This window comes from Ctenopharyngodon idella, chromosome 14, assembly GCF_019924925.1.
Source record: "Ctenopharyngodon idella isolate HZGC_01 chromosome 14, HZGC01, whole genome shotgun sequence".
Taxonomy (NCBI): domain Eukaryota; kingdom Metazoa; phylum Chordata; class Actinopteri; order Cypriniformes; family Xenocyprididae; genus Ctenopharyngodon; species Ctenopharyngodon idella.
The window spans coordinates 7639535-7664171 of record NC_067233.1 but is presented as its reverse complement, the minus strand read 5'-3'; the positions used below and the strand labels follow the sequence as shown (position 1 = coordinate 7664171).

The following is a 24637-nucleotide window of genomic DNA, read 5'->3' as shown; positions in this document are numbered from 1 at the left end:
AAGCAGTTCCCATGGGTGTAGTGCATTTGGGGACGTTAAGTGCTGTCTCTTGTCATGCTATGTTTTTGTAAAATAGGTTCTTTTTGTCAGTTTCCTGTGATGTTCTTCATTGTTTTTTTTCTCATTTATTTATTTATTTTGTTAAAGTGTGCAAGAAGCCTCTAATGCTTGTTTTCCATGAGAGGCTCTCCTCTATCCCAGGGGGCTGTCATTTGTGGAAGGGCCTCCATTTTCGCCCATCACTAAGATGGCCCATCTACCAGAACACACAAAGTCTTGGCATCTCAGCTCCTGAGAAATGGACTACCTATTGGAGCTGACACCCAGAAACTTTCTAACATGTTAATGTCTCATACTTGTCTTAGACAGATGTGACTGATAAATCTTGGCAATGCCATACAGTACATTGAACGTGTCTGACTAAATTTCATATATTTTCTATACAGAACATATTATTTTTCAGTGTTTGATTTTTATTTTTTATTTATTATATACAGTGCAGTGTTTGTATGTTTATTAAGATTAGGTACATAAAATATTAAATATTCCAATTAACATTCTAACACTGTTATTATTACCAACAGGGAAAAAAAGATACTGCTCATTGAGCACATTGTTCCACAATAGTGGAGTATGTTGTTAAAATTTCCAATTCCAATTCCCTACCTGTTTCAATTCACATTAAAATTGCAATTCTGCTTTGGTAGGACTACTTCAATTCAGAATTGAAAACTGAATTGCAAGAAATTACATTCCCAATTAATTCTGAACTAAACATTTATTTTGCTAACTATAATTTAAAACAAACCAACATGTTAGTTTTATTCTCATTCTCATTCACTAACCAGTTCTGGAAGGTTGTGGTTTATATGTCATATCCTCATCAAGGACGTTGTGCTGAAGCAGCCTACGAAATTTCCGTAGGTGACAAAGCATTTCCGTAGTAACCTGTCTGGCCTGCGCTCCTTCATCGCTGCCTGAAGCAGCGTAACTTTAGAGTTCATGCTTTGGCTGTCGTGACAGCTCGACTGGCGCGACCAGCGGATTTCAAGGGCTGGGACACCTGTTTTCGCGACCGAAAGCCACAACAACACAGCCAAGATGTTGAATATGTGGAAAGTGAGAGAGCTGGTTGATAAAGCGTGAGTATTGTGAATGTTTTCGTGAGTATTTTGGTGTCTTGTCTCATACCTGTTGAAAATGAGACACGTACGCACTCATTGACGTCACATCGCACTCTCGAGACAGCAGCTAGCATAGTAGCTAACTATAGCTTTGTTGTCCCCTTAAAAGTCGCCAGTGTATATAGAACAGTCGTTTTCCAGTCGGCTACGATACTTTATCAGACGTTTTCACTTGTTTATTACGGCTTAATTTTGTTTGTAAGACAAACTGTTCCCTCAAACTTCTTTTCTTTTAACTCAGTGGCTAATTTTATGACAGTTGCTAAACTTCTGGTGTTTGCTGTCAAACCACGGCGCTTGCGTTTAATAGTGCTTTTCACACCAAACTAACGTGTCGATTGTTTACATTTCTGAATGAAAAATGTTTTAAAAGCAAAGTAAGAACACACGTTTTACTTGGAATTAGAGTGACCATAACTTTCATTTTTGACAGATATTTTCAGGCATTGTTTATGCTAACCAGTTAGCCTGATGTGAAAAACGACTCATTGTCCATATTTGTGTGGTGTCAATTGCTGATTAATTGTCAAACTGTTTACATTTTCTGGTTGTAATCCTGTTAGAAAGACTGTAAGTATAAAGATGGTTGCGTAGCTGCTATAATGGAGCCCATTGAGTTTCATGGAAACTGCTGCTGTTAGACTGAAACTTGTATTTCAACCCCTTAAAGGACAGGAACTAATAAAAGAAACTTAAGAAAAATGTTCCAACAAAATAATTCAATGTTATGTTTTTGCTAAAAATGTTGCTATTATTATAAATTTTATGATAGCACTTTATTTTACAGTCCTGTTTCGCAAGAACATAATTTGTACTTATTGTAGAAATGACACTAATTAGGTACTAACCCTGAACCTACCACTAAACCTTAACTTACACAGTACTTTTGTGGGTAAGTACATTGGAAAGTCCACGTACTGTAAAATAAAGTGCAGCCAATTTTACAGTTTTTTTTTTTTTGTCCCATGAAAATAACATTTAAAAGATAAACATTTACTTTGAGGTTAGTGGCCTTCTGCACTTTGAGTAGTTTAGTTTTACATAAAGATTCTACTGATGCCACTTTTAATAACAAGTCACTACTTCACTTAGTATTTGCTGGGACCCCATTTCATGAAACTTCATAAAAAAACAGAAGTTGTAATAGCTTTTACTTCTCTTTTGTAACGCATATTCAAGTGAAAAAGCTTCTCGGATAAGAAAAAATGATTTTGTTAATTGGGAATTGATTGGATGGTTGTGGTTTGCTATTGTAATCTCATGTGAGTGACAGTTTGTCCCGCCCTCATGCCAGTAAACGCATCATCAAAGAATTTGCTGCAAGAGGGGAGGGGAAGTTATTTTGATTAAAGATTACGAAGGCTTATAAATAAAAAATAAAATAAAAAAAGATGTACACTGTTAAATCATTTATAAGTATTCTAATGTTCCATAAAAAATAAGATTTTTCAATTTCAATTTTTTTTTTTTTCTTCAGAAATTGGGCCCTCTCACTATCTCAGAAACCATTTAAGGGTTAAACTCTGTTCTAGCTGTGCTGTCTGTTTTGCAGACTAACTACTACTGTCTTATGAATAGTTTACAAGGTTGTTGAAAAGGAAAGCACAGCAATTCAGAATTATGTTTGTCTTGAGAAGTACCACGGTCAAGGACAAATCAAATCTCCTTAAAATGAACTGCTGGTCAAAGTCAGACTACACTTCGGTTTTATTTTCGTAGACTGTATGTCTCAGAGTTGGGCTGTCTGTTTACTTGTGCGATTGAAGAACCACAATGGCTTTTACAATTTCAACTTTTATTCAACAGAAACTTTGTGAGTTTAGCTTCAAAATAATGTCTTACAGTATAGTTACCATTAAAGAAGTTATTGTGCAACTCTCAACCTGAGTTTTTTTTATCCTTATCTGACAGTACAGAAAAGCGGTTACTGAAGGCTTTAATTCACAAATGTGAGTTTGCATAAACATTTGGGTGTTGCCTAACTGGGTAGGTTGCTGATACTGTGTCATGTAGGCTACATGTTCTTTTCAGGTAAGAAACTCATCAGCTGAAACTGTTGGAAGGTGAAGGGTCTAGCTACTTAGAGACAACAATTAATTATTGGAGAAGCAAAAAAGCCTATATCTTATATGCTGGAAGACACTGAATATTAAGAAAGAATCAGTGCCATCTAGACAACCATCACTCATCATGACCCGTGAAACAAAAAAAAAAATTGTCATTTCCTGTTTATACAAAGCAAGTTTGAAAACAGTGTGGCAAGTTGTTCCCTTCAAAGTCAGTCTGTCATCTAAAACAGCCTGACCTTTTTACAGATGATTTGCCAAGTGTAACCATGGGTGGACTGATGTAGTGTCGGGAATTTAGCTTCATGCTGGGAAAGCAATGAACAGCCTGTTCCAAAATGATGTGAAAGTTCTGAGATGACACAGGAAGACTTTAGTAGTACCTGAAATAAATATCAAATCAGCCTGCATTGCCCTCAAGCTGTGAAACCAGTTAATGCAGCTGACCGGTCTGGTGTGTTTTTGAAGAATTAGACACTCTTGTTTATCCCAAATTTTTCAGGATGAGGAGATGATTGCACACTGCAAGCATAAGCAAACGGATGTCCTGACCTCTTATGTTTATCACCTCAAACTATGTCAAATTTACAGTGTGTCTGGTAGTCCAGGGAGATTTTTTTTTCTTTGATCATTCTATCTTTGTCTAGGTCATTGTGTAATCTATCTGATTAAACCTTGAATAAACAAGGAAACAGGGATGTAGGGAGTTTTTTTGTTTTGTTTTTGTTTTTCAGCTTTTTTCAGTTTTTTCTTTCATTGAGCAAGACAATACCCAGGTAATTTTTTCAATAGACTGTAAACTGAGACACTAGACATTTTCTAGACAAATGGTAGTGGTCTTTTTTTAAAACCACAAAAAATCTAGGAGCAGGAAAGATTGAGGACCTCATATGGTGCTTTTATTTGATCCACCCTCTATTCTTACAGAGCATGTCCTACACCCCACCCATATACTGAGATCTTGTGTGTCTTGTATAACCACTCTGTATGTTACTCTGATTATGGCCCTCTAGTGCTAAACTGGTTTCATATAATAAGAGATTTTAGTGCCATGCTTCGCTGGTTACCTCCATCTGGTATTCGAATGAAGGTGGAGTCTGAGATTTGATTATTTGAATAACTGTTCTAAATGTTCTGTTTCTTTTTTAATAGGTAAAAAAAGTTTTCATTGGTACCAGTGATGCAACCTTAGGGGATTTTTAAAATGGTTACTCACTCACCAGATAGCATGATACACCAAAATATGCCTTGTATATATAGTTTGGATAGGAAGTGATTTTCAGTTATAGCAGAGCAAAAATTAGCATTTGCGCACTGCATTGTCAGATAGCTCAAAACTCATGTTGTTTGAAACCCATTTGATTTTCCGCCTTGGAACACAAAAAGAGATCATTTGCAGAATGTCCACGTTCTCATGTGTTTTGTGACTGATTGTGTTTTATTAGGTTTAAATGAGCACAAATGTGATTGAGATTTGAGAACTATGAAGGAGGGGGAAATTTTCAGCTAAAAGCGACCTAGTTATGAATGCAGACTAAAATGTATCATATGGCTTTAGATGGCTTGGAATGTAGCACATGAGTCATATTGACTACTTTTTGTTTTTATTTTGTACTTTTCATTTTTTTTGCCCTTTTGGAGCTTGACAGCCCCTGCTCACTACAGTGTATGCTTTTGTTGTATGGTGAATTGCTGGTTCACTGTCAGAAATACAGCAGTTTGTCCCTGGGGTAGTAACCTCAAAGTCGGCGTGAAATCAAAATTGACACTATTTACTTTGTTAGCGCACATTACTAGTATTGAGGTGAACAGTTAACCCATGCATATACACAAAAAAAAAAAATAGTTTGTCATGGTAATGTTAAAATTTGCTTCCGTTCTGGAATGGCGTTCCCTCTCTGACGATATCAGTTTGATGTTTTGGGTAGAATATCCTTAACCACTCCCCTCCAACTGGCAGTCTGCTATGAGCAAGAGATAGAGAAGAGGTGCACTAAAATAAAGCCTCGCCCTCTATTCAATATTCCGTTTCATTTGAAAATGTGCCACAACACTGAGGTCGGTTGCAACTTCTGGTTCTCACAGACTTTAAAGGGACAACTTTGTGCCTAATCTAACCCTATAGGTGTATATTAATAACTTAGAGTAGTTATAATTACCCTCATGAAACGGTTAGTTCCTGTCCTTGATTCTGATTCGTCAATAGCTTTGTTTTATTCACGATAAAACACGGCTATGACCACTTCACCCCACGGTTCTGTGTATCACTACACAACACCCTTAGCAACGTAAACTGTATGTTCTCAATTGATGTTGTTCATTGAAGCTTACTGTATTATGTAGAAGAGTATTGTGAGAAAGAGATCGAGTGAGCGAGTTTATTACCTGCATTCAGATTTAGCATTTTCCTTCAGGTCAGTCCTATAATAAAAAATATGTTTAAATGTCCAATGTATTATCTTGTCCTTTTAACAGTTAAGGGGTTTTCCCGTGACTGACAGCGCTGGTCAAAGCATTTGCCAGTTGCGTCTTTTTTAGTGTTCACAACAATTCAGCCTTTTCAATGTAAAAGTCTTCGCTACTGACTTACACATTCTTTTTCACAGACAGTCTTTGCCGCCATCTAATGGCGTAATAATGTAACTTCTGTTGCTGTTCAAGGTCAGGGACTATTTTTTCCGGCGGAAGGAAGACTTTTAGTGACAGTTTACTTCATGAAAGTTGCATTGATACATATTTTTGGCTTTAATATTTGTATTGTGTGGTAACCGTTTCATAAAAGCAATAAGGTACTCGAGGCTAGTGCTGTATCGTGAATAAGTCATGGCTGAAGGGGTTGCAGGCACTCCGCTTTGCGTCTTTCTTTCAGTTGCATGACCGAACAAACTCTCTTTCAGCAGAGACTCTTTAATACATTCATTAGAATCATTAATTACAATTGTCACTTGGCACCTGCACAAACCTGCTGACCATTGTCCTGCGGTTCAGGTCCTTATTTTGATTAATATCATTTCCATTTTGTTCAAGGATTAAACTGATGTGATACAGAATCAACTTTATGGACATCTGTTTAAAGTGCCTATACAAAATATCACCTCATGCAGATGATTAATGCAAGCACCTGTGCAACAGCTGCTTTCTGCTCAGTCTCTCAATTCAGTTAATTTTTACAACTGATTTATCTGATTTTTTTCTATTAAGCTATCTGCCATTCAGTAATAGTAATATTTAGTCTATGCTGAAAGGCTCTTTCCAGCAGATTATCACACAATCACTCTGAATAAAGACTTTACTGAAAGGTGCCTTTTGTTTTAATCTCTTTTTTTTTACAGAACCAATGTTGTGATGAACTATACTGAAACTGAGTCTAAAGTTCGAGAAGCCACCAATGACGACCCGTGGGGACCCTCTGGACAGTTAATGGGGGAGATCGCCAGGCAAGTGGGGTTTTTTTTGATGGTTTATTTTTGACTTCTGAATTCTTTATCTTGACTCTGAACCTGTCAACAGTTACACATACTAACGATATTGAGAGTCTGCTAAACTTTGCCTATCTTCGGGTTCAATTCAGGGCTACGTTCATGTATGAGCAGTTTCCAGAGGTTATGAATATGCTGTGGACCAGAATGCTGAAAGACAACAAGAAAAACTGGAGAAGAGTTTACAAGGTATACTTTACTGATGACGATACAGGAGTTTTGTTTCGCTGTAATCGGTCCTGAGCTTTACTGTCCTTTCTACCTCAGTCTTTACTGCTGCTGGCGTACCTGATTAGAAATGGATCTGAACGTGTGGTCACTAGTGCAAGAGAGCACCTGTATGACTTGCGTTCAATTGAAAGCTTTCATTGTATAGGTGAGTGAACTGCACAAAGGCAAGAGCGTATATCATTTTTTTGCCTTACATGTACACTGTTTGATGCCTTTAAGTGATGGATGAATGGGCTTTGTGTTTTCAGATGAGAATGGCAAAGACCAGGGTGTCAATGTGCGTCAGAAGGTAAAGGAGCTGATAGAGTTTGTCCAGGATGATGATAGATTGAGAGAGGAGAGGAAGAAAGCCAAGAAAAACAGAGACAAGTATATAGGCGTGTCTTCTGACAGTATGTCGGGTTACAGATACTGTAAGTTCCTAACTTCCTCTCTTTTTCACACATGCACACACACACTGTCCTCACCATCATGTTTATAAAGGTATACAAAGTGTTTTATATCACACAGCAAACACATTTATCATAAGGAATTTATTTAAATGGGACTATCTGAAAACAAGGAGGTCCCCTGTCTCCTCTCCGCTGTTATTATCCCTGACGGATTTGCATTGCCAGATCAGTGAACTGTACTTTATTTTGATACCCGGCATAGCTGCTTTTTCACATGACAGCATAAATTATATTTTTGATGTCCTGGATTGGGAAGGAAGAAAATGCAATGCATGATTTGTAATGACTGTTTCAGATTTAATTGGTATCTTGTTTTAGTTTGACAGTCGTTTTCTCTGAAGTTTAATGAAACTTGATATACAGTGGCAAGAAAAAGTATGTGAACCACTTGCAGAATCTGTGAAAATGTGCAAAATTTTAACAAAATAATAGAGATCATACAAAATGCATGTTATTTTTTATTTAGTACTGTCCTGAGTAAGATATTTTACATAAAAGATGTTTACATGTAATCCATAAGACAAAAAAATAGCTGAATTTATTAAAATGACCCAGTTCAAAAGTTTGTGAACCATTGATTCTTAATACTGTGTGTGGTTACCTGTATGATCTACGACTGTTTTTTTGTTGTGTGACGGTTGTTCATGAGTCCCTTGTTTATTCTGAGCAGTTAAACTGAGCTCTGTTCTTCAGAAAAATTCTCCATGTCCTGCAGATTCTTCAGTTTTCCACCATCTTTTGCATATTTGAACCCTTTACAGCAGTGACTGAATGATTTTGAGATCCATCTTTTCACATGGAGGACAACTGAGGGACTCAAACACAACTATTAAAAAAGGTTCAAACATTCACTGATGCTCCAGAAGGAAACACGATGCATTAAGAGTCGGGGGGGTGAAAACTTTTGAACAGGATGAAGAGGTCCAAATTTTTCTTATTTCGCTTAAATATAATTTTTTTTCATTTAGTGCTGCCCTTCGGAAGCAACAGAAGATACTTTCATGTTTCCCGGAAGACAAATTAAATACAATTTACCTTGATCTTCAAATTCCAAATGTTTTCACCCCCCATCTATTAATGTATCATGTTTTTTTCTGGAGCATCAGTGAATGTTTGAACCTTTTTTAAAAGTTGTGTTTGAGTCCCTCAGTTGTCCTCAGTGTGAAAAGATGGATCTCAAAATCATTCAGTCACAGCTGTAAAGGGTTCAAATTTGCAAAAAATGCTGGAAAACTGAAGAATCTGCAGGACCTGGAGGATTTTTCTGAAGAACAGAGCTCAGTTTAACTGCTCAGGACAAACAAGAGACTCATGAACAACCATCACAAAACAAAAAAACAGTCGTAGATCATCCAGGTAACCACACACAGTATTAAGAATCAATGGTTCACATACTTATGAATGGGGTTATTTTAATAAATTCAGCTATTTTTTTTGTCTTGTGGATTATATGTAAACATCTTTTATGTAAAATATCTTACTCAGGACAGTACTAAATAAAAAATAACATGCATTTTGTATTATCTCCCTTATTTTGTTAAAATTATTAACATTTTCACAGATTCTGCAAGTGGTTCACATACTTTTTCTTGCCACTGTATATGTCTTTTAATGTGTTTTTGTGATGGTGGCTTGAAAATGTATTCAGTAATGTAACCACAGTATAGTCACAGTTCTTAGTTATGGAATATACCTAAGAGGAAGCTTTACAGCCTCATCGCACTTCTCTTTACATTGACATCGAGTCAGTGTTTGTGGGTGAACCTCTTACCTGATCATATTTCACCTTACCCCCATTTTTTTGTTTAATTAACAAAAAAATGGTATATTAATTAAATTAAATATTTATTATAACTTCATGGTAATATTGTATTGCCTTTAATTTATGCTTAAGTAATTTAATTCTAATGAGAATCACCATTAAAGGCCCACTGAAGTGCCTTGAAACGTGTAGCATTATTCAGTGTGTTGACGTAATTTCCATTAAAACAGGAAGACAGAGCAGGACATATCGAACAGCTCCTCCCTTCTTTAAAGTAGCCAATAGCATTTTATTTATATCACAGCTCAGCCAGAGTCGTTGAGCTCCGCAAAGCCCCAGTTTCCTCCCATTCTCTAATCGTTTCTCCTCCTAATCTCCATATTGCTTTAAAATATAGCTTTCTATGCAGAATTCAAATGGGTCAGATACGTTTTCTGGTATACACCAGTGTATCACCATGTATGTATCGGTATTGGTATGTATGTGCGAGTCGCACATATGGTCCGCTTTTGTGCTATTGTGTCTCTGACCGATTTTAGCTGCAGCTTCGGCGTTTATTTATAATGTAAGGGGAGGGACGCTTTAGATTCTAAAGAGCATTTGATTGGACAGAAAATCTGATGAGAAGCTGAAGTGCAGAGTTATCTCATTAAAATCGATCCATATTGGACTGGAAGTTTTGAATGCTTATATCTTCTAAATTTTGTCATTGTTTTGAAGCACACTAGCTTATAGATAACAGCAAGACTAACATATTCATACTAAAAGCCAAAAAACTTAAGAATAGTTAAAATTTAAGAATAATGAAAATTACAAACAACCTGAAAAGAAAAATATCCAACTGGATTACAGAAATTTGAATTGGGTCGGGATAATGTGCTTAATTGTCATGAAAATATATAAGTGAGCTTCATTTTGTTTATGTAAAATGTAATTTAATTTCCTTTATTTTCTTCTTATTTTGGGGTGAAATATAACACAGACATGAGATTCACCCTTTTATTTCTTATATTGCCATATTTAATTTCTAAATGAAGCTTGTCTTTATAATATGTGTATATAGCATAACACATTGCTATCCTGTTCATGCATTCTGCAGCGGAGGACAAGTTTGATTTCAGAGAATCACGCTCGAAATGGGATGAAGACTGGGACAAAAACAAGGGAGCTTTCCCTTTCAGTGAGAAACTGGGAGAGATCAGCGATAAGATTGGAAGCACCATTGATGACACAATCAACATGTTCCGCAAAAAAGACAGGGACGACTCGCCTGACAGATTCGGGTCAGGACCCCCAGGCCATCTCACCTTGAAACACATTTTCTCTTTTTTGAAACACAAAATAGCATAAATGTTATAACTAATTAAATGAACAAATTGTTGACAGCTGTATAACATTTTGTACTGATTGTGTTTTGTCTACTTGTTCTCAAAGAAAGCATTTTGTTAGTAATCTTACACCAGCTTATGCTTTATTTCCTCTGTATAGTGAGACAGATGAGGACCGTCGGGGAACACGAAACGGGCAGACGGGGAAATCCGAATTTAAAGATGATGAAGAGACGGTGACAACAAAAAGCGTCCAGATCGTCCAGGCCACGGAGACCACTGCCACTCGTAAGAGAGGTGTTCCGTCCAAAACGATAGACCTGGGAGCAGCTGCGCATTACACTGGCGATAAATCCTCCACCGACACAAACACAAGCCAGGTAGAGAAACACTACAGCGAAACAACAGCTACTAGCACTAGTCTTTTTCCTGTATAATTAAACCTCTCTGGCACTCAGACTCATCAAATATGAAACTTCAACAAGAGGTTTGTTAGTATAGCATGAAATAAAAATGTTAAACTTGTATTTAAAAAAAAAAATACACTCTACACTGACTTCTTGTGGTAGCTGTTAAGAGTGTTTTCAGTTTGTCCTCTCTTTGTTGTCATAGACCACATCAGCAGTGAACCAACCCAGTTCTGGTCTGGTGGACTTGTTCTCAGCAGATCCTGCACCTGCTCAACCAGCCTCCAAAGGTGACAGTAGTAACATGCATCTTCTTTGTGTTTCTTTGAGTTAAGAATATCTTGGTGGAGCTATGGTGTTGGAAGAGAAACATATTTTAGATATAATAGAATGTTTTTTTTTTAAATCTCATTTATTTACTTTGTGGTTCAGTCCTACCTCAACAATTGAACATGCAAGAACAATTCACTGTGGCATGCTTAGGAGAATAATGAAGGGTTCATCCTAATGGAAATAGGGTTGCACCAACTAGTCAATTAGTTCTGCCTCACGTCACTAAAGTAAAATAAGTCCAAAGAATGCTTTGTGCACAAAACATGTTATAAGCAGACCACACCAATGCTGCAGACATCCGAGATGGTCTATGTTCAAGCCAAAAATTTTAAAATCACTCTGAAAGTAATCAAGTATCGCCCCAAGACATGACAGAAACTACAAGCGAGCAGTACGTGACTGTTTTTGCAACATTCATAGCAAGCTGCATGAATCTTGCAATGGACACTGTCCAACAATACAGCATTCAACTTTTCATGAATAGAAGAATGCTCATGCATATTAGTCATTTGCATAAAGTAAATATTTCTGTCAAACTTTTTTTCTGTATGAATACTAATAATGAGTAGTTGTGCAAGCTGTAGTTGACATTCATGAAGAATGGATGAGGAGAAAGTAGCAGGAAACGTTATGCCATTAGTTTGGTGGTGTGGATGTATCCCACTGAAAGGGAAGGGTGCACAGTGAAGTTTAGCATATGCACTCTCCTGCGCTCATGCTGCCTGCTGGAGTATTTAGTCACTGGGGCCAGATGTCAAAGCGGTCCCTGGTGGGTGTGTAGTGCTGAGCAGATGTGTAGCTCCCTCTCCTCACTGTCCTGCTCCCTCCTCCACCAGTCAAACAGCTGCATCTTTCCTCGTCCACATAACTCCAGCCACAGGCTGCTGGAATGTAACGTGACCAAGAGTGTGTGTGTCCCTTACAGACGCCAACAGATGTTTCTTATTTCTATGTTCTCCATTTTTGCCTTCTCAGGAAATTAGTGAAGAATTGATGTGTTTTGCAAATCTAGAATGTCATAATTGAACATCTCTCTTTCATTCTAGGTCTAAACTCTGACCTGATTGGAGGTTTTGCTGATTTCTCCTCTCCTGCAGCTGCAGCCACTCTTCCATCATCAGCTGGTATGTTTATGTAACCTCTTAACACACTATCAGGTCAAAAATACAACCTCATACACTTGATTATTTTTTACTACTTCTTACTACAACACACACTACTGTTCAAAAGTTTAGGTCTATAAGATTGCTTTAAGACATTATTAGTTTTATTCAGCATGATCAAATGTGACTGTAAAAACTTTTACATTGTTACAAAAGATTTGTATTCATCAAAGAAATGTATTATGGTTTCCACCAAAATAATAATAAGCAGCACAACTGCTAATAAATAAGATATGTTGAGCAGCAAATCATCATATTAGAATGGTTTCTGAAGGATCATGTGACACTGAAGACTGGAGTAATGATGCTGAAATTTCAGCTTTGCCTTCACAGGAATAAATTACATTTTAAAATATTCAAATTGAAAACTATTATTTTAAATTGTAATAAACTTTCACAACTTTACTGTATTTTTGATTAAATGAATGCAGCCTAGATGAGCATAAGATACTTTTTTCCCCTGAAAAAAAAACGTAACAACCCCAAACTTTTGAATGGTTCTGTATTTTCAAAAGGTACTAGTCAGTGTGTTTCCTAAACAACAAGTCAGTTAATTGGTCTTAAGAAAACCCTGTATAATTAGGCAGGTTTTGGGTTCACATGACCCCAAGCAAACATGTTTCTTAGGACAGTTTACACAAGACAGAAACATCTGGACATAGTGCAACTGAGTGAAACTGAACAATATTTAAAACATCCTTACTAATAATATCAGAACTAGTAATCAGAAAATCTAGATAAATTTGTCGAACTTAGTTATCGATTAGTCGACCATCATGACAGATCCCTAATATTCTATAACTGTAATGCTCTTTAAAAGATATGCCAACAGAAAAAGTCATTCTTTTTACCAAAGTAAGTCTCTATATTTTTTTTTCTAATTAAACTCGCATGTTAAAGTGAAAGCCTTAAGGGAGTACAACTTGAAAGACACGAAGTGGTGATATGTGTGTGTTTATTATATGATTATTTAAATGTAGTTCTGGGAATATAACAGAAGGCTGTTTGTTTTTCTGCTGGACCGGAGTTTGCCATCCTCAGCTGCCTGTTTATGAAATACTCCAAGCAGAAAGCTCTTAAATAGTGAAAGGAGGGGGCAGCCATATGGTGGGCTGCTGTGCTAAAAGCTAATGAGCACAGACACATTTCAGCTCTTGTTGGGTATGACACGTTACCCTCTGCATTTCTGGGACTGAGCTGAAGTAACTGAGAGACTGAGATTCTTTTGATATTTATGCATCTTCAGTGCCCTGATAGTTTCATTACTGGTTCTCTTGTGTTGCTCATTTGCGTGCAAATCCTCTGTTTTATCTGCTAGATGATAAAGCCTGACGTGAAGCAAGATTGTGGATTTTGTGCAGTTAAAGCAGTTGATCAAAAAGCTTCAAAACTAATACAGCTTTCTCCTGTGATACTTGAGTTCTCTATAATATTTGTGATTCTCTACGCACCATTTCATCAGAGACTTTTGTGTTTCCTCAGCCCCAGCGTCTAGTGGAAATGGAGACTTTGGGGATTGGAACGCTTTTCCTGTAGCCCAACCAGCCGTCCCGGCAGCCCAGCCTGTCAACCCTGCAGGAATAGACCTTTTCTCAGGTCTGCAGGTGGCTCCTGCCCCTGCATCCACGGCACCCTCATCCGACCTTTTTGACCTTATGGGCTCCTCCCAGACCACTAACTTCAGCACCTCCCAAAGCATGAACTTCTCCATGACCACCTCTCAGACCATTGGCCTGCCACCGTCCAAATCACAGGTGCCTGCTGGCTTTGAGATTTCCCTCAATGTGTCTACTTATATAATATGAAGAACGAGTACTTGATACATCATACAGTCATGATCTTTTAGTTCAAGACTCCATGAAAAGCTTTAAAGAGCACAGCCCCCCCTAAATGCAGCCTTAGTGTATATAATAGACTTCTTTCCAAAACATTAAAAAATCTTACAGACTCCAAACTTTTGAATAGTAGTTTAAATTTTAAATGTGTATATTTACTGGAAGTTTATTTAGTCGACTTTTAGGAGTACAAAAATGGCCTCAGTGCTGATAGACTTATAAAACTCCACAAAAATAATGAATATAAGCCACAAAACATTTGGTTATGCAGAGTCATTGTATACATAGTTTTAGCCTAACTTACAAATGTGTACATTTGCATTTCATTAGGTATCACACTTTTAATAGACTTTTGTGTATTGGCATCCCTCAACATTATGTTTACAGCACAAAGAATCGAGATTAAACCTAGTGATGTAGAGCCTGTGTTGCACATAGATGTGGTTTTCATTCAGATTCCCATCTGTAGAGTACTTAATGCATCTCATCTAAGTGGAACTGCACACTAAACACTATTTACGCAAGAAAAGACAATTCTGGCCGAGGTTCAGAGCCAGCGGTTTAGAGAGCAGGCAACATGAAAGCGAAACGAGCGAGGGTTAACACGCAGCATCGGCACAATTTTCCACCCACCCCCTCCTCATTACCCATCAACCCCGGTCCCCTTGGGACGCCCATCACAGAGAATGGCAGAATGAGGAGGAACAAGTTTAAGTCAGAAAACCATTAAATTGAAACAAAAGCCTTGCACAAAGATAATATTTGCATGCTAAAAGCCTGACCTACTTTAAAATGGCAAGTTTTGTTTGGCTAAAGAAAAAAGCAACCCCCCTCCCCCCATAATTAGAAGGACTTGAGATGCATTTTAACATGCTGAAATAATTTTAGGAGAAGACAATGCCTCTCAACCAGCATTTCTGTCTTGCATAGCTGAAGAGTCTTGATAACCCCGAAAGACCACAGTGTAATGTTCTGGAGTATTAATACTGCCTTTCATCTTCTCTGACTTGTCATTCTGCCATTGGCAAACATTTATGGCCATCAGAGAATTTTAATTATCATGCTTGAATTGCAGCAGAACAGTATCATCTCAACAAAATCAGAAGAAACATTGTTTTTGATCATATGGGTGCTATCAGAAATGCTTTGTCCTAAAACTGACTTGATTTTCCTTTGGTCTTTACAGCCACTGCAGACTATGGGGGGCCCACTGATGCCCCAGCAACCGATGGCCCAGAAGCCCAATCCCAAAGCCTCTGTGCCTTCCACCTGGTCCAACTCTAGTGTAGACATAAGCTTGGACTACCTTGGCCCTGGAATGCAGCCACCCAAACCTTCTCAGCCCACACTTAACATGATGCAACATGGTAAGCATATAGACCAGGGGTGTCCAATCCTGCTCCTGGAGGGCCACTGTCCTGCAAATTTCAGCTTCAACCCCAATTAAACACACCTGAACCAGCTAATCAAGGTCTTACTAGTCATACTAGGAACTTCCAGACAGGTGTGTTGAAGCAAGTTGAAGCTAAACTCTGCAGGGCAGTGGCCCTACAGGACCGAGTATAGACACCCCTGATATAGACACTGATGTAGAGTGACTGGGACAGGATTGAATCTGGAGTTCAGAAAATTAAATGAGCTCAAAAGAATTCAAATAATTAAGGGTCTGTATGAGGAAAGGAGAAAATGAGAAAGCAATAAAAAAAAGAAAGAAAAACAATTAAAAAATATAAATATAATAATATAAGGTATGAAAGTATAAGTGCAAACTAGAATCAGATGAAGAGAACAATTTGCCATGTTTTATGCATTTTATTTTCTCATTCTTCTAGTTCTGTTTTTCCTCTTTAGTTTTTGTTGTTTATGGTATTGTGTGACATGTTTTCTGTAAAGCACTGTTTTTTTTTTTTTTACTGTTTTAAAAGGTGTTATATAAATAAAGCTTTATGCTATAAAATGAAATTTAGGAAATTTTACCGGAATCAAGAACTTTACTATTAGAGTTTGAAACCTTCTTACAGCATTTTCAATTAATATATTCATATTTTTTTCAAGTAAGTAATATTTTTAATAGAAAACTTTAGGATGACCATGGCACTCTTTCAAATTAAAAAGCCTTTATGATAGGCTTATATTTGGATAGGTTTATAGTAATTATGATCACTTTTTATTTTTTAAAAGATTTTTTTTTTTTTTTAATTAATACTCATTTATTCATCATAGTAGCAATGACAGTAAATACATTTTATAATGTTACAAAATATTTCTATTTTTGTTCGTATTCATCGAAGAATCCTGAAAAAAAATATTCGTGTTCACAAAAATATTAACTGTTTTCAACATTGATAATAATAAGAAATGTTTCTTGAAAAGTAAACAAAATTCTAATAATATTGACAATATTACTGTTTTTACTGTATTTTTGATCAGCATAAGAGACTTCTTTCAAAAACATTTTTAAAAATCTTGCCGTTCCAAAACTTTTGAACGGTAGTGTATTAAAAAATAAACATATGACCCATTTAATCAGTGTGACATTTTATACACCAAGGACTATTGAGAAAAAAAAATTCTGATTATTTTATTGGATTGGCAGCCCTAATTGTATTTTTTTCCCATCTATCCTGCAATAGGAGTTCAGACTCCTGTCAACATGATGACTCAGGGCTTTGCTGGAATGAACCTGGGCATGCAGGCTGCCCCTACAATGGTCAGGCCGCCCACCAACACCATGATGGGAGGAATGAACATGGGCATGCAGCCTGGCATGACCGGTAGTGCCATGTCCATGCCACCTATGGGAGGGGTGCCAGTCAATCAGGGAATGATGGGAATGAATATGAACATGGGTATGTCTACAGCTGCCATGGGGATGCCAGGAAGCATGGGCATGGGTACAGGAATGCCGGTCATGGGGATGAACCCTGCCATGGGACAGCCTAAACAAGATGCCTTTGCAGATTTTGCCAACTTTGGGAAATGAATTGCAAAGTATTAAGTGAACAATCTTTCTGGAGATGTGACCATGAAGAAGCTATGAAGAGCTAGAAGACAAAGACTACTTGAAAGATGTCAAATAAAGCCTCACAGGAAATGTTTGTTCAAATGATGCTGATGTTCAACTGGATGATTATGTTATTTTCAATGTTCTTCTGATCAGCTGTACGAAGGAGCTCTGTCGAGGGTGGCTGGTTTGTTCTGAGAATCATTTCAGTCATTGCACACACACACACACACACGGACGTCCCACGTTTCCATGCCGCCGGGATATCGCTTTAAGGAATGTGATGATAGTGAATGACTCCGGTTGACCTCTTACACAACTTATTAATTTTAACCCAGGAAATGTTTGGGTTTCTAATGCTGTAGAAAAATCCTAATAATCAATTCTGGCCTTTGCTCTACTCTGCCTTAAGATGATAACCTGTAAATATTTTTGCGCGCAGACAATAAGTTATTGAGTTCTAAGATTAACGAATTATGACGGTGAGGATTTTTGTATGGAGTAAAGCTTGTGATCACTTTGCCATTTTGTATTTGATTTTAACCATTTTCTGAAGAGAAATGAAGTACTATAACATCAAGATGATAGAATGATGACTCCAAATCAAAACCTTTGTGGCCTTAAATAGTACATGTGTAATCTGATCTTCTTTGCATCTTTATGAAAATGCAAAATCTGTTATTAGAACACATGGTGCCTGTCAGCCTCTTGCCTTTTTTTTCCCCGAAAAAAAAAAAAAAAAAATCTTTAGACAATATGAAAAGTACAGTATTTATTAAAGGTACTGTTAAAGAAGATACATATCCAGTGGTGTACATATATGCACACACACTCTTTTTTATGTTTTTGCATGGTTAACTTATAAGGAAGAGTTTGGGTGTCTAAAAGATTTTTATATATATATATATATATTTGAACCTGATATGGGTTCGTATTTTTATGCAGGTCTGCTCATGCTGAGTGTAGGGTGAGGCTGTTTGTTGGATGCTGTTGGATATCCAGAGGACCATCACTGTATTGTCAAGATCATCTGTTTCTGTCCACAGTGTCCGCTGACGCTAACCGAGCGCCTCTCTTCCATTCTGAGGCATTTTACAAGCAGAATGACCAAATTCTTCCTTTCTTGTTTCTTTTTTTCCCCCCTGAAGGGTTGGTTTAGTTTTTGTAGTCAGGTCTGTTGGGTTCTGTAGGATCTCAACTATTGAGTGGTTAAGGGTTGGGGAGTGTTACATGAAACACTATGTTTATGCAAATCTACAGCAAGCAACAAAAAACAATCTTTCTTCCACTGAGAATGTTTAATGTGTTTTCAATTTCATACAATGACATGATTGTACTTATGATCTTTTATGAATGACAATAAAAACTTGATTTCCATTTTCATTGTGATGCTTGTTTTTATCTCTTCTAATCAATCTCGTGTCTTAAAAATAGTCTGTTCTTAGAGTTCTCCTAGGACCTGACTTCAAATGTTAACTTTGCATGCATTAACAGGATGAAAGCAGTACAGCCACATGTCCCATTTTCACTGGGTCCTTTGCCAGTGAACTTTTTAATTGGCGTAAAATTAATAAGTCACATTTGACTAATAAGGAACTTGAGCTTAATGTAGGAAAAGGAAACTGGCTACAGTTCCAGTGTCTTATGTATACGTTTTTAAATGCTCGATGCAGAATGATTCTGTATCCCACCATTATTTTCTATATGTACTGCAGAGTAGGGGTTGGGACAGATTTTTTTAAAGTCGACATTTATGTGATTAAAGTTGAGTCGACCGGTCGATGATGACGTCATTAACGAACAAATATGGGGCCGTTCACACAGAACTGTTTTTCCATTCTAATGGCTGCTTTTCCATTGTTTTTCTATGTAAATACACACTAGACGGACGTGTATATGACCGTTGCGCTCGCGTCTTTTGCCGCGTCTTGCGCATGACACAGCGTTCAATAAAAACACGGCGCTCAAGTTCAAATCAGTTCAACTTTTAAAAAACGCGTCTCGAGACCTTGCGTTTGTCCTATTCCACTGCCCGCGTTTCGCGTCTTTGAAAGCAAAAATGACCTCGAGCTGAGACTGAGCGGCGGTTGCCTTGTGCACAGCTATGGCATATGGCAGCGCTGCCCACAAGCCTATTGCTCCTACATAAGTTTATTTTTATCAGTTCTTTTGTCTTTGGGTCGTTATATTTCTCAACAGATTTCTGCTTGCTCTAAATCAGATACAGGTAACGTTAAAGGTGGACTTTTTATCCTGATGCCCCCTCTGTAGAGTACCTCAGGGATGACGTGTTTTTGTAGGCAAAACCCGGAAGCGAGTTAGCATTTTAGGACTTCCGGTTCCATCGCCCCGAAGTCAGTGGGTTTTTTGAATGGGTTTTTGCTAAATCGCCTGAAATAAGGTCTGTGGTTAACAAAGCCTCTAAATATTTTCACGTTTTGATCTATGACATAAAACACACCAGTTATAACACGCTTGTGATTTTTTAAATCTTTATTGTGTCTTAAAAACGACTACTTCCTTTGGCGGGGACTTTAGACGTCATCATGACAAACAGGACATTTGGACAACATTTCTAATGAAAAAGTGGATAAGTATTCATACACAGCACAGATCATAATCAGTGAGCATGTTTTAAATAAAGTTATTTTCTAAATAAAGTTTGAGGAAGCTTGGTGGTGGTGACGTTGCTCCGCGACCATGGTGTGTTGTAGTCCGTTTATAGCCTACTGTTAGCTTTTTATATCTCTGACGACTTTATTTAGGCTTCGAAATGTATAAATGTTTTGTTAACTTTAAAGATTATCTCAAAATATGTAAGTGTCATAACCCTTTGTTAAACACAGAGCTTATTTTTTGCGATTTTCCAAAAGTCTATGGGAAAAATGCATAGGCTTTCGATCGAGGGAACCCGTGCGCCGCTAACTTCCGGGTTGGCCTACAAAAACACGTCATCCCTGAGGTACTTTATAGGCCATGATCAGCGACTAGTCGACGTCATGCTTAAAGCGTCGATTAGTCTGTGCAACCCCTACTTCAGGGCAGGGTTACCAGGTTTTCACAACAAAACCCGCCCAATCGCTCTTCAAAACTAGCCCAATAGCATTCCAGGGGGGTCTCACAGTAAAAATCACGGTCTAGGGGGTAAAATTCGTGTTTTTGGCGGGACTCCACAGGTAAAATTCGCATTCCAGGGACTAAATATCACGTGATTTTGGGTCGATTCAACCCGCGGACACGAAAAACAACCCGCGGCAACAGTGTAAAAGTAGCCCAAATTCCGAGGGAAAACCGCGGGCTTGGCAACACTGCTTCAGGGTATATACTATATCTACTTTTCATCTGAACACGTGTTCCCCTAGCCAGAGCTAAATGGTGATTTTAAGAATATACAAAATGTTAAACTCCTCATAAATATAGAGTGGTTAAAGACACTGATTTTCATGGCTAAGCAAGTCTGCAAACGACAATTAACATTTGTACTACTGTAGAAAAAGCCTATACTATTAAGCTGGGGAAATAAATTAATTATTTTCTAAGTTAGATAATATTTACCATCTAAATTCTTGAGGATGAATACAACTAGAGCAATTCGACCGGCACTGTTTAAACCATAAGTGTCTGTAACCATGATTAGTTGAATTAATATAGAACATCTTCATACAAGTGTTATAAAGAATAAAATTACATAAAGCATTTTAAACGGACATGTGACTGAGTAAATCACAAGGAACTCTAAGATTTTAATAAAGTGAACAGAAAGCGTTTTTATATTTCATGTGGGTAGTGTTTGTAAGGCTAAGGGAAAAATAGCATTCAAGCATGTCAAGGCAAAAAGCCTTGAGTGCCACATGCAATTTCCAACCTCAAAAAGCTCAATTAACCCATTTATACTATTTTATGAAATCCATGGAGAAATCCAACCGCAAATTTTTTACACTAAGAGATAAACGTCTAATAGAATAGTCTTTTGACAAGAAAATAAGAGCGTATTGACGGGCCATAGAGTTTTAGTGAGATTGATAGATTACTTTCATTTTAACACAGCAGTGAAGTGAATATCAGTAATGATTTGTTAAATATTTTTCCATTTCCCCCTTGATAATTTATAAAATGTATAACAAAAATAAGACTGCAATCAATGTCAACGCTTACAATGTATCAGTGTCTTACTTCCCCCTAGTGGTCATTCAAGGCAAAAACAAATAGTGTGTGTTGAGGATGCTCATAAACCAACCACAATTAAAGTTTTTTACTCTACATTTAACATTTTTCACCTGTTGATATACATATCAATATGATACACTCATATTACAAAACTTTTCATGGAGACTTCCAAAAAAAGTAAACTATTATTTCATAAGGACAGTATTTAGTCCTGTTGTATGTTTACAAGAAGAACGTTTTCTCCTCGTATAAAAAGCTGATTGACATGACGCGTGTGCACTCTTCCATACTTCACTTGATGCTTGCTTTCAGATTTTTGTGTCACTTTTGATGTACTCTTGTCTTTCTCAGAGAGTTCGGATCTTTCCTGGGTATGTTTGGGGTCGGTTCTCCTACGGGTTCGGTCTCTGAGTTGAGATGAACTACTGTATGGGTCTGACTTTAAGAGGGCATCTTCTCCTTTCCTCTCAACTGCACTGAGGGCCACAGTCTCTTGAACTTTCAGTTTTTCAAATAGCTGTAATAGAAAATTAAATTAGATTTGTTAACAATATACTTATACTGAAGAAAATTACCAGCAAAAATATTAAATTCTTCAGTATAAAGCAGTTTCTTTTTCTATTAAAGGTGCAATACGTAAGAATTTTGCAGTAAAATATCCAAAAACCACTAGGCCAGTGTTATATATTTTGTTCACTTGAGTACTTACAATATCCCAAATGTTTGCAACTATTTGTAAATCGTGAGAAAATTGCTATTTTAACCAAGGCTCCGGGACGCGTGAGGAGTCGCCTGTCAACTGCGTCATACCCGCGTTACCCTCGGTTTCCGGTTTTATTTTGTAGAAAACATGTAAACACCAAAGACGCTTTAATATTTACATGTTTTAATAGACAAGGGAACAACTGTTTTGATATATTTACAGACTGAAAACTAATTGTTGTTATATAGCTCAACATAGTCTTATTGTTTAAATCTAATTCTCTTGATTTTTTGCGAGTACCATGCTTTACCATGCCTCAGAGAAAAACACTATTTTGTCAAGTAGCTAACATAGCATAATCAGATGCAGCTTTATTTTTAGTAACAGTATACAGCATTTTCTCCATCATACAATACGTTTTAAAATTAATTGCATGCCATTTATCAACACAAGCCATCCAGCATTTAATATGATATTCTAAAATCGATATAGCTTACTGCAGTGTGTCTCAAACAAGTGTCTCACAGCAGCCACCGAGCGAACGCACAGAGTAATGTTATAGCATTTTCAACACACTCAAATGTATCTAATATGATAAACAGAGCTGTGTTACCTCATACGCTTGACCGGAAAAGCAGCGCCGCCAACTGTGGCATAATAAAAGTTCCGCTGCTTGCGAGGCGTGTTGCGCAATCGCTCCAGCGGCCTCGTTCAGCTCCCACAACACTCGGTCCTGCTCTACTTCATATTACAGTAACGTTAATAATCGCATCCATGAACATGATTTCTTCCCGAGTCCTATCCCAATTGTTTTCCACCGGCTGTGAGGTGAAGACCACATGTCCCAAGATTCCGCGTCATGAAGCTACGCCTTTGTTTTGAATAGGCCTCTAGCGGACAGAAAATCTTACATATTGCACCTTTAACTTTTTTTTTTTTTTTTTAATCAAGATTTCATGTGGTTATTCATACTATTTAGGTGTATATTAAAACATTCAAATTAATTACCCTTGTGACAGTAAGTGCTTTCTCGTGATAAAGAGCTTGTCCCAAAAGAGGCTCCCTGTACGTTTCATCCACATCCACCATTGCCTGCCACCAAGAGAATCAGGAGGATTTAATTAAAAAAAATAAATAAATAAATAAATAAATAAATATATATATGGGACAAACATTTATTAGTAATGATAATAATAATAAGTAAAGATGCCTTAAGTAAAGACGCACTTACCAGGTTCCAGAACTTATCAAATGCCACCACAAAGCCAGAACACACTCCGCGGAGCCCTTTAAACGTCCGGATGTGAACTTTGACTCTGATTTTCTCCTGGACGCACCTATTGAGCTCTCCCAATGGACTACCTGTATGCACTGCAAAGACAGACACACTAGTGAGCTACCTATCCTAGACAGCACTTAGAAGAACTCCCCTAGCACTTTTTGTTGTGAATCCACAGTTTAGTGTTTGCCATCTTGTGACATATACAGTAAAGAGAGAAACATACGCGGCATTCTGGTAAGCACATTTTTGGCCGCTTTTCGCTGTCGAGGCGGTCGTTTGACTCCGCTTCCCTCTCCCTCCTCAACCGGGTTGTTCACCATGAGTTTCTTCAGCCTCTCTATCCTCTCCGGGTCTGCTTTACCTTTCTGTGCTTTTCGGAGTCTTTTCTCTACATTTTCAGGTTTCGCTCGGCCTCGACCGCCTTTCATAAAGCTCTCATATTCTGCGATGTTATTAAAGCACTTGATATTGGGGTAAGGCAATGGCACTTGTGGGGAATATAGAGCGAGTAAGGGGTCAAACTTATCCGAACTGATGTCCAACTTAGTTTTGATATCATCTTCGTCAGTCTCTAGCTTTCGGTCGGAGGTCTCGGTAATGGTCTGCTGGTCAGATGTTCGGGAAGGTGCTGAACATCGCTCACTTTCCGACTCTCTCTCGCTCTCCTCCATTTTTGAATGAGCCGCAGACTGTGCGGAGAATCATGGGTAACTTTTAAATGTGTGAAGCCACCGATGAAAACCATCGATAACGTAAAGGTTCCCTGTCAAATTTACTAGTAGAGTATGACACGTAGGCTACGTTTACCAATAGGAAACCCTTACTTTGTTAGTAAAATGCTTTTAGTATTGGTAAAAGAGTTATTATAGTAAAAAAAAACTAAAACCATCAAAAATTGCGTTACTTTAAATAAAATAAACGTTACCTGAAATAAAATCAAACAATAAAAAAGATTAAACTTGTTTTATTTCAGCTAGTTGCCAAGGAACATTTTTCATTTTCATTTCGTTTACCTATGTACTAAATAACTAAAACTGAAATAAAAATGAATACAAACTTATAGACATATAAAAATCAATAACTAATAAAATGACTAAAACACAACAAAATTAGTTAAAATGTAACTAAAATTTAAAAAACGGACAAATATAAAAATTAAAAATTTATTCAAAATATGAATAAAAACTAATAGAAATTTAATTCATCTAAAATTTATCTTAAACAAAATTACTAAATAGCTA

At 37.3% G+C, this 24637-nt stretch overlaps 3 protein-coding genes across 3 annotated transcripts in view; 2 read left to right on the top strand and 1 right to left on the bottom strand.

The window, feature by feature from the left end:
• Positions 1-24637, top strand: part of trmt12 (tRNA methyltransferase 12 homolog) — a 183678-nt gene that overhangs the window by 148319 nt on the left and 10722 nt on the right. The window lies entirely within an intron of this gene.
• clint1a (clathrin interactor 1a) lies at positions 929-18621 on the top strand. The gene is made up of 12 exons (XM_051860189.1): positions 929-1142; positions 6583-6687; positions 6822-6918; positions 6997-7105; positions 7209-7373; positions 10274-10457; positions 10663-10882; positions 11115-11199; positions 12289-12366; positions 13888-14159; positions 15427-15607; positions 16874-18621. The coding sequence occupies exons 1-12, from the start codon at positions 1102-1104 to the stop codon at positions 17221-17223; spliced, it is 1887 nt and encodes a 628-aa protein (XP_051716149.1). The 5' UTR covers positions 929-1101; the 3' UTR covers positions 17224-18621.
• lsm11 (LSM11, U7 small nuclear RNA associated) lies at positions 18133-24166 on the bottom strand. Its single transcript, XM_051860202.1, has 4 exons — positions 23620-24166; positions 23346-23485; positions 23123-23206; positions 18133-21928 (listed from the first exon to the last, which is right to left on the bottom strand). Exons 1-4 carry the CDS (start codon positions 24065-24067, stop codon positions 21617-21619), a joined length of 984 nt encoding a protein of 327 aa, XP_051716162.1. The 5' UTR covers positions 24068-24166; the 3' UTR covers positions 18133-21616.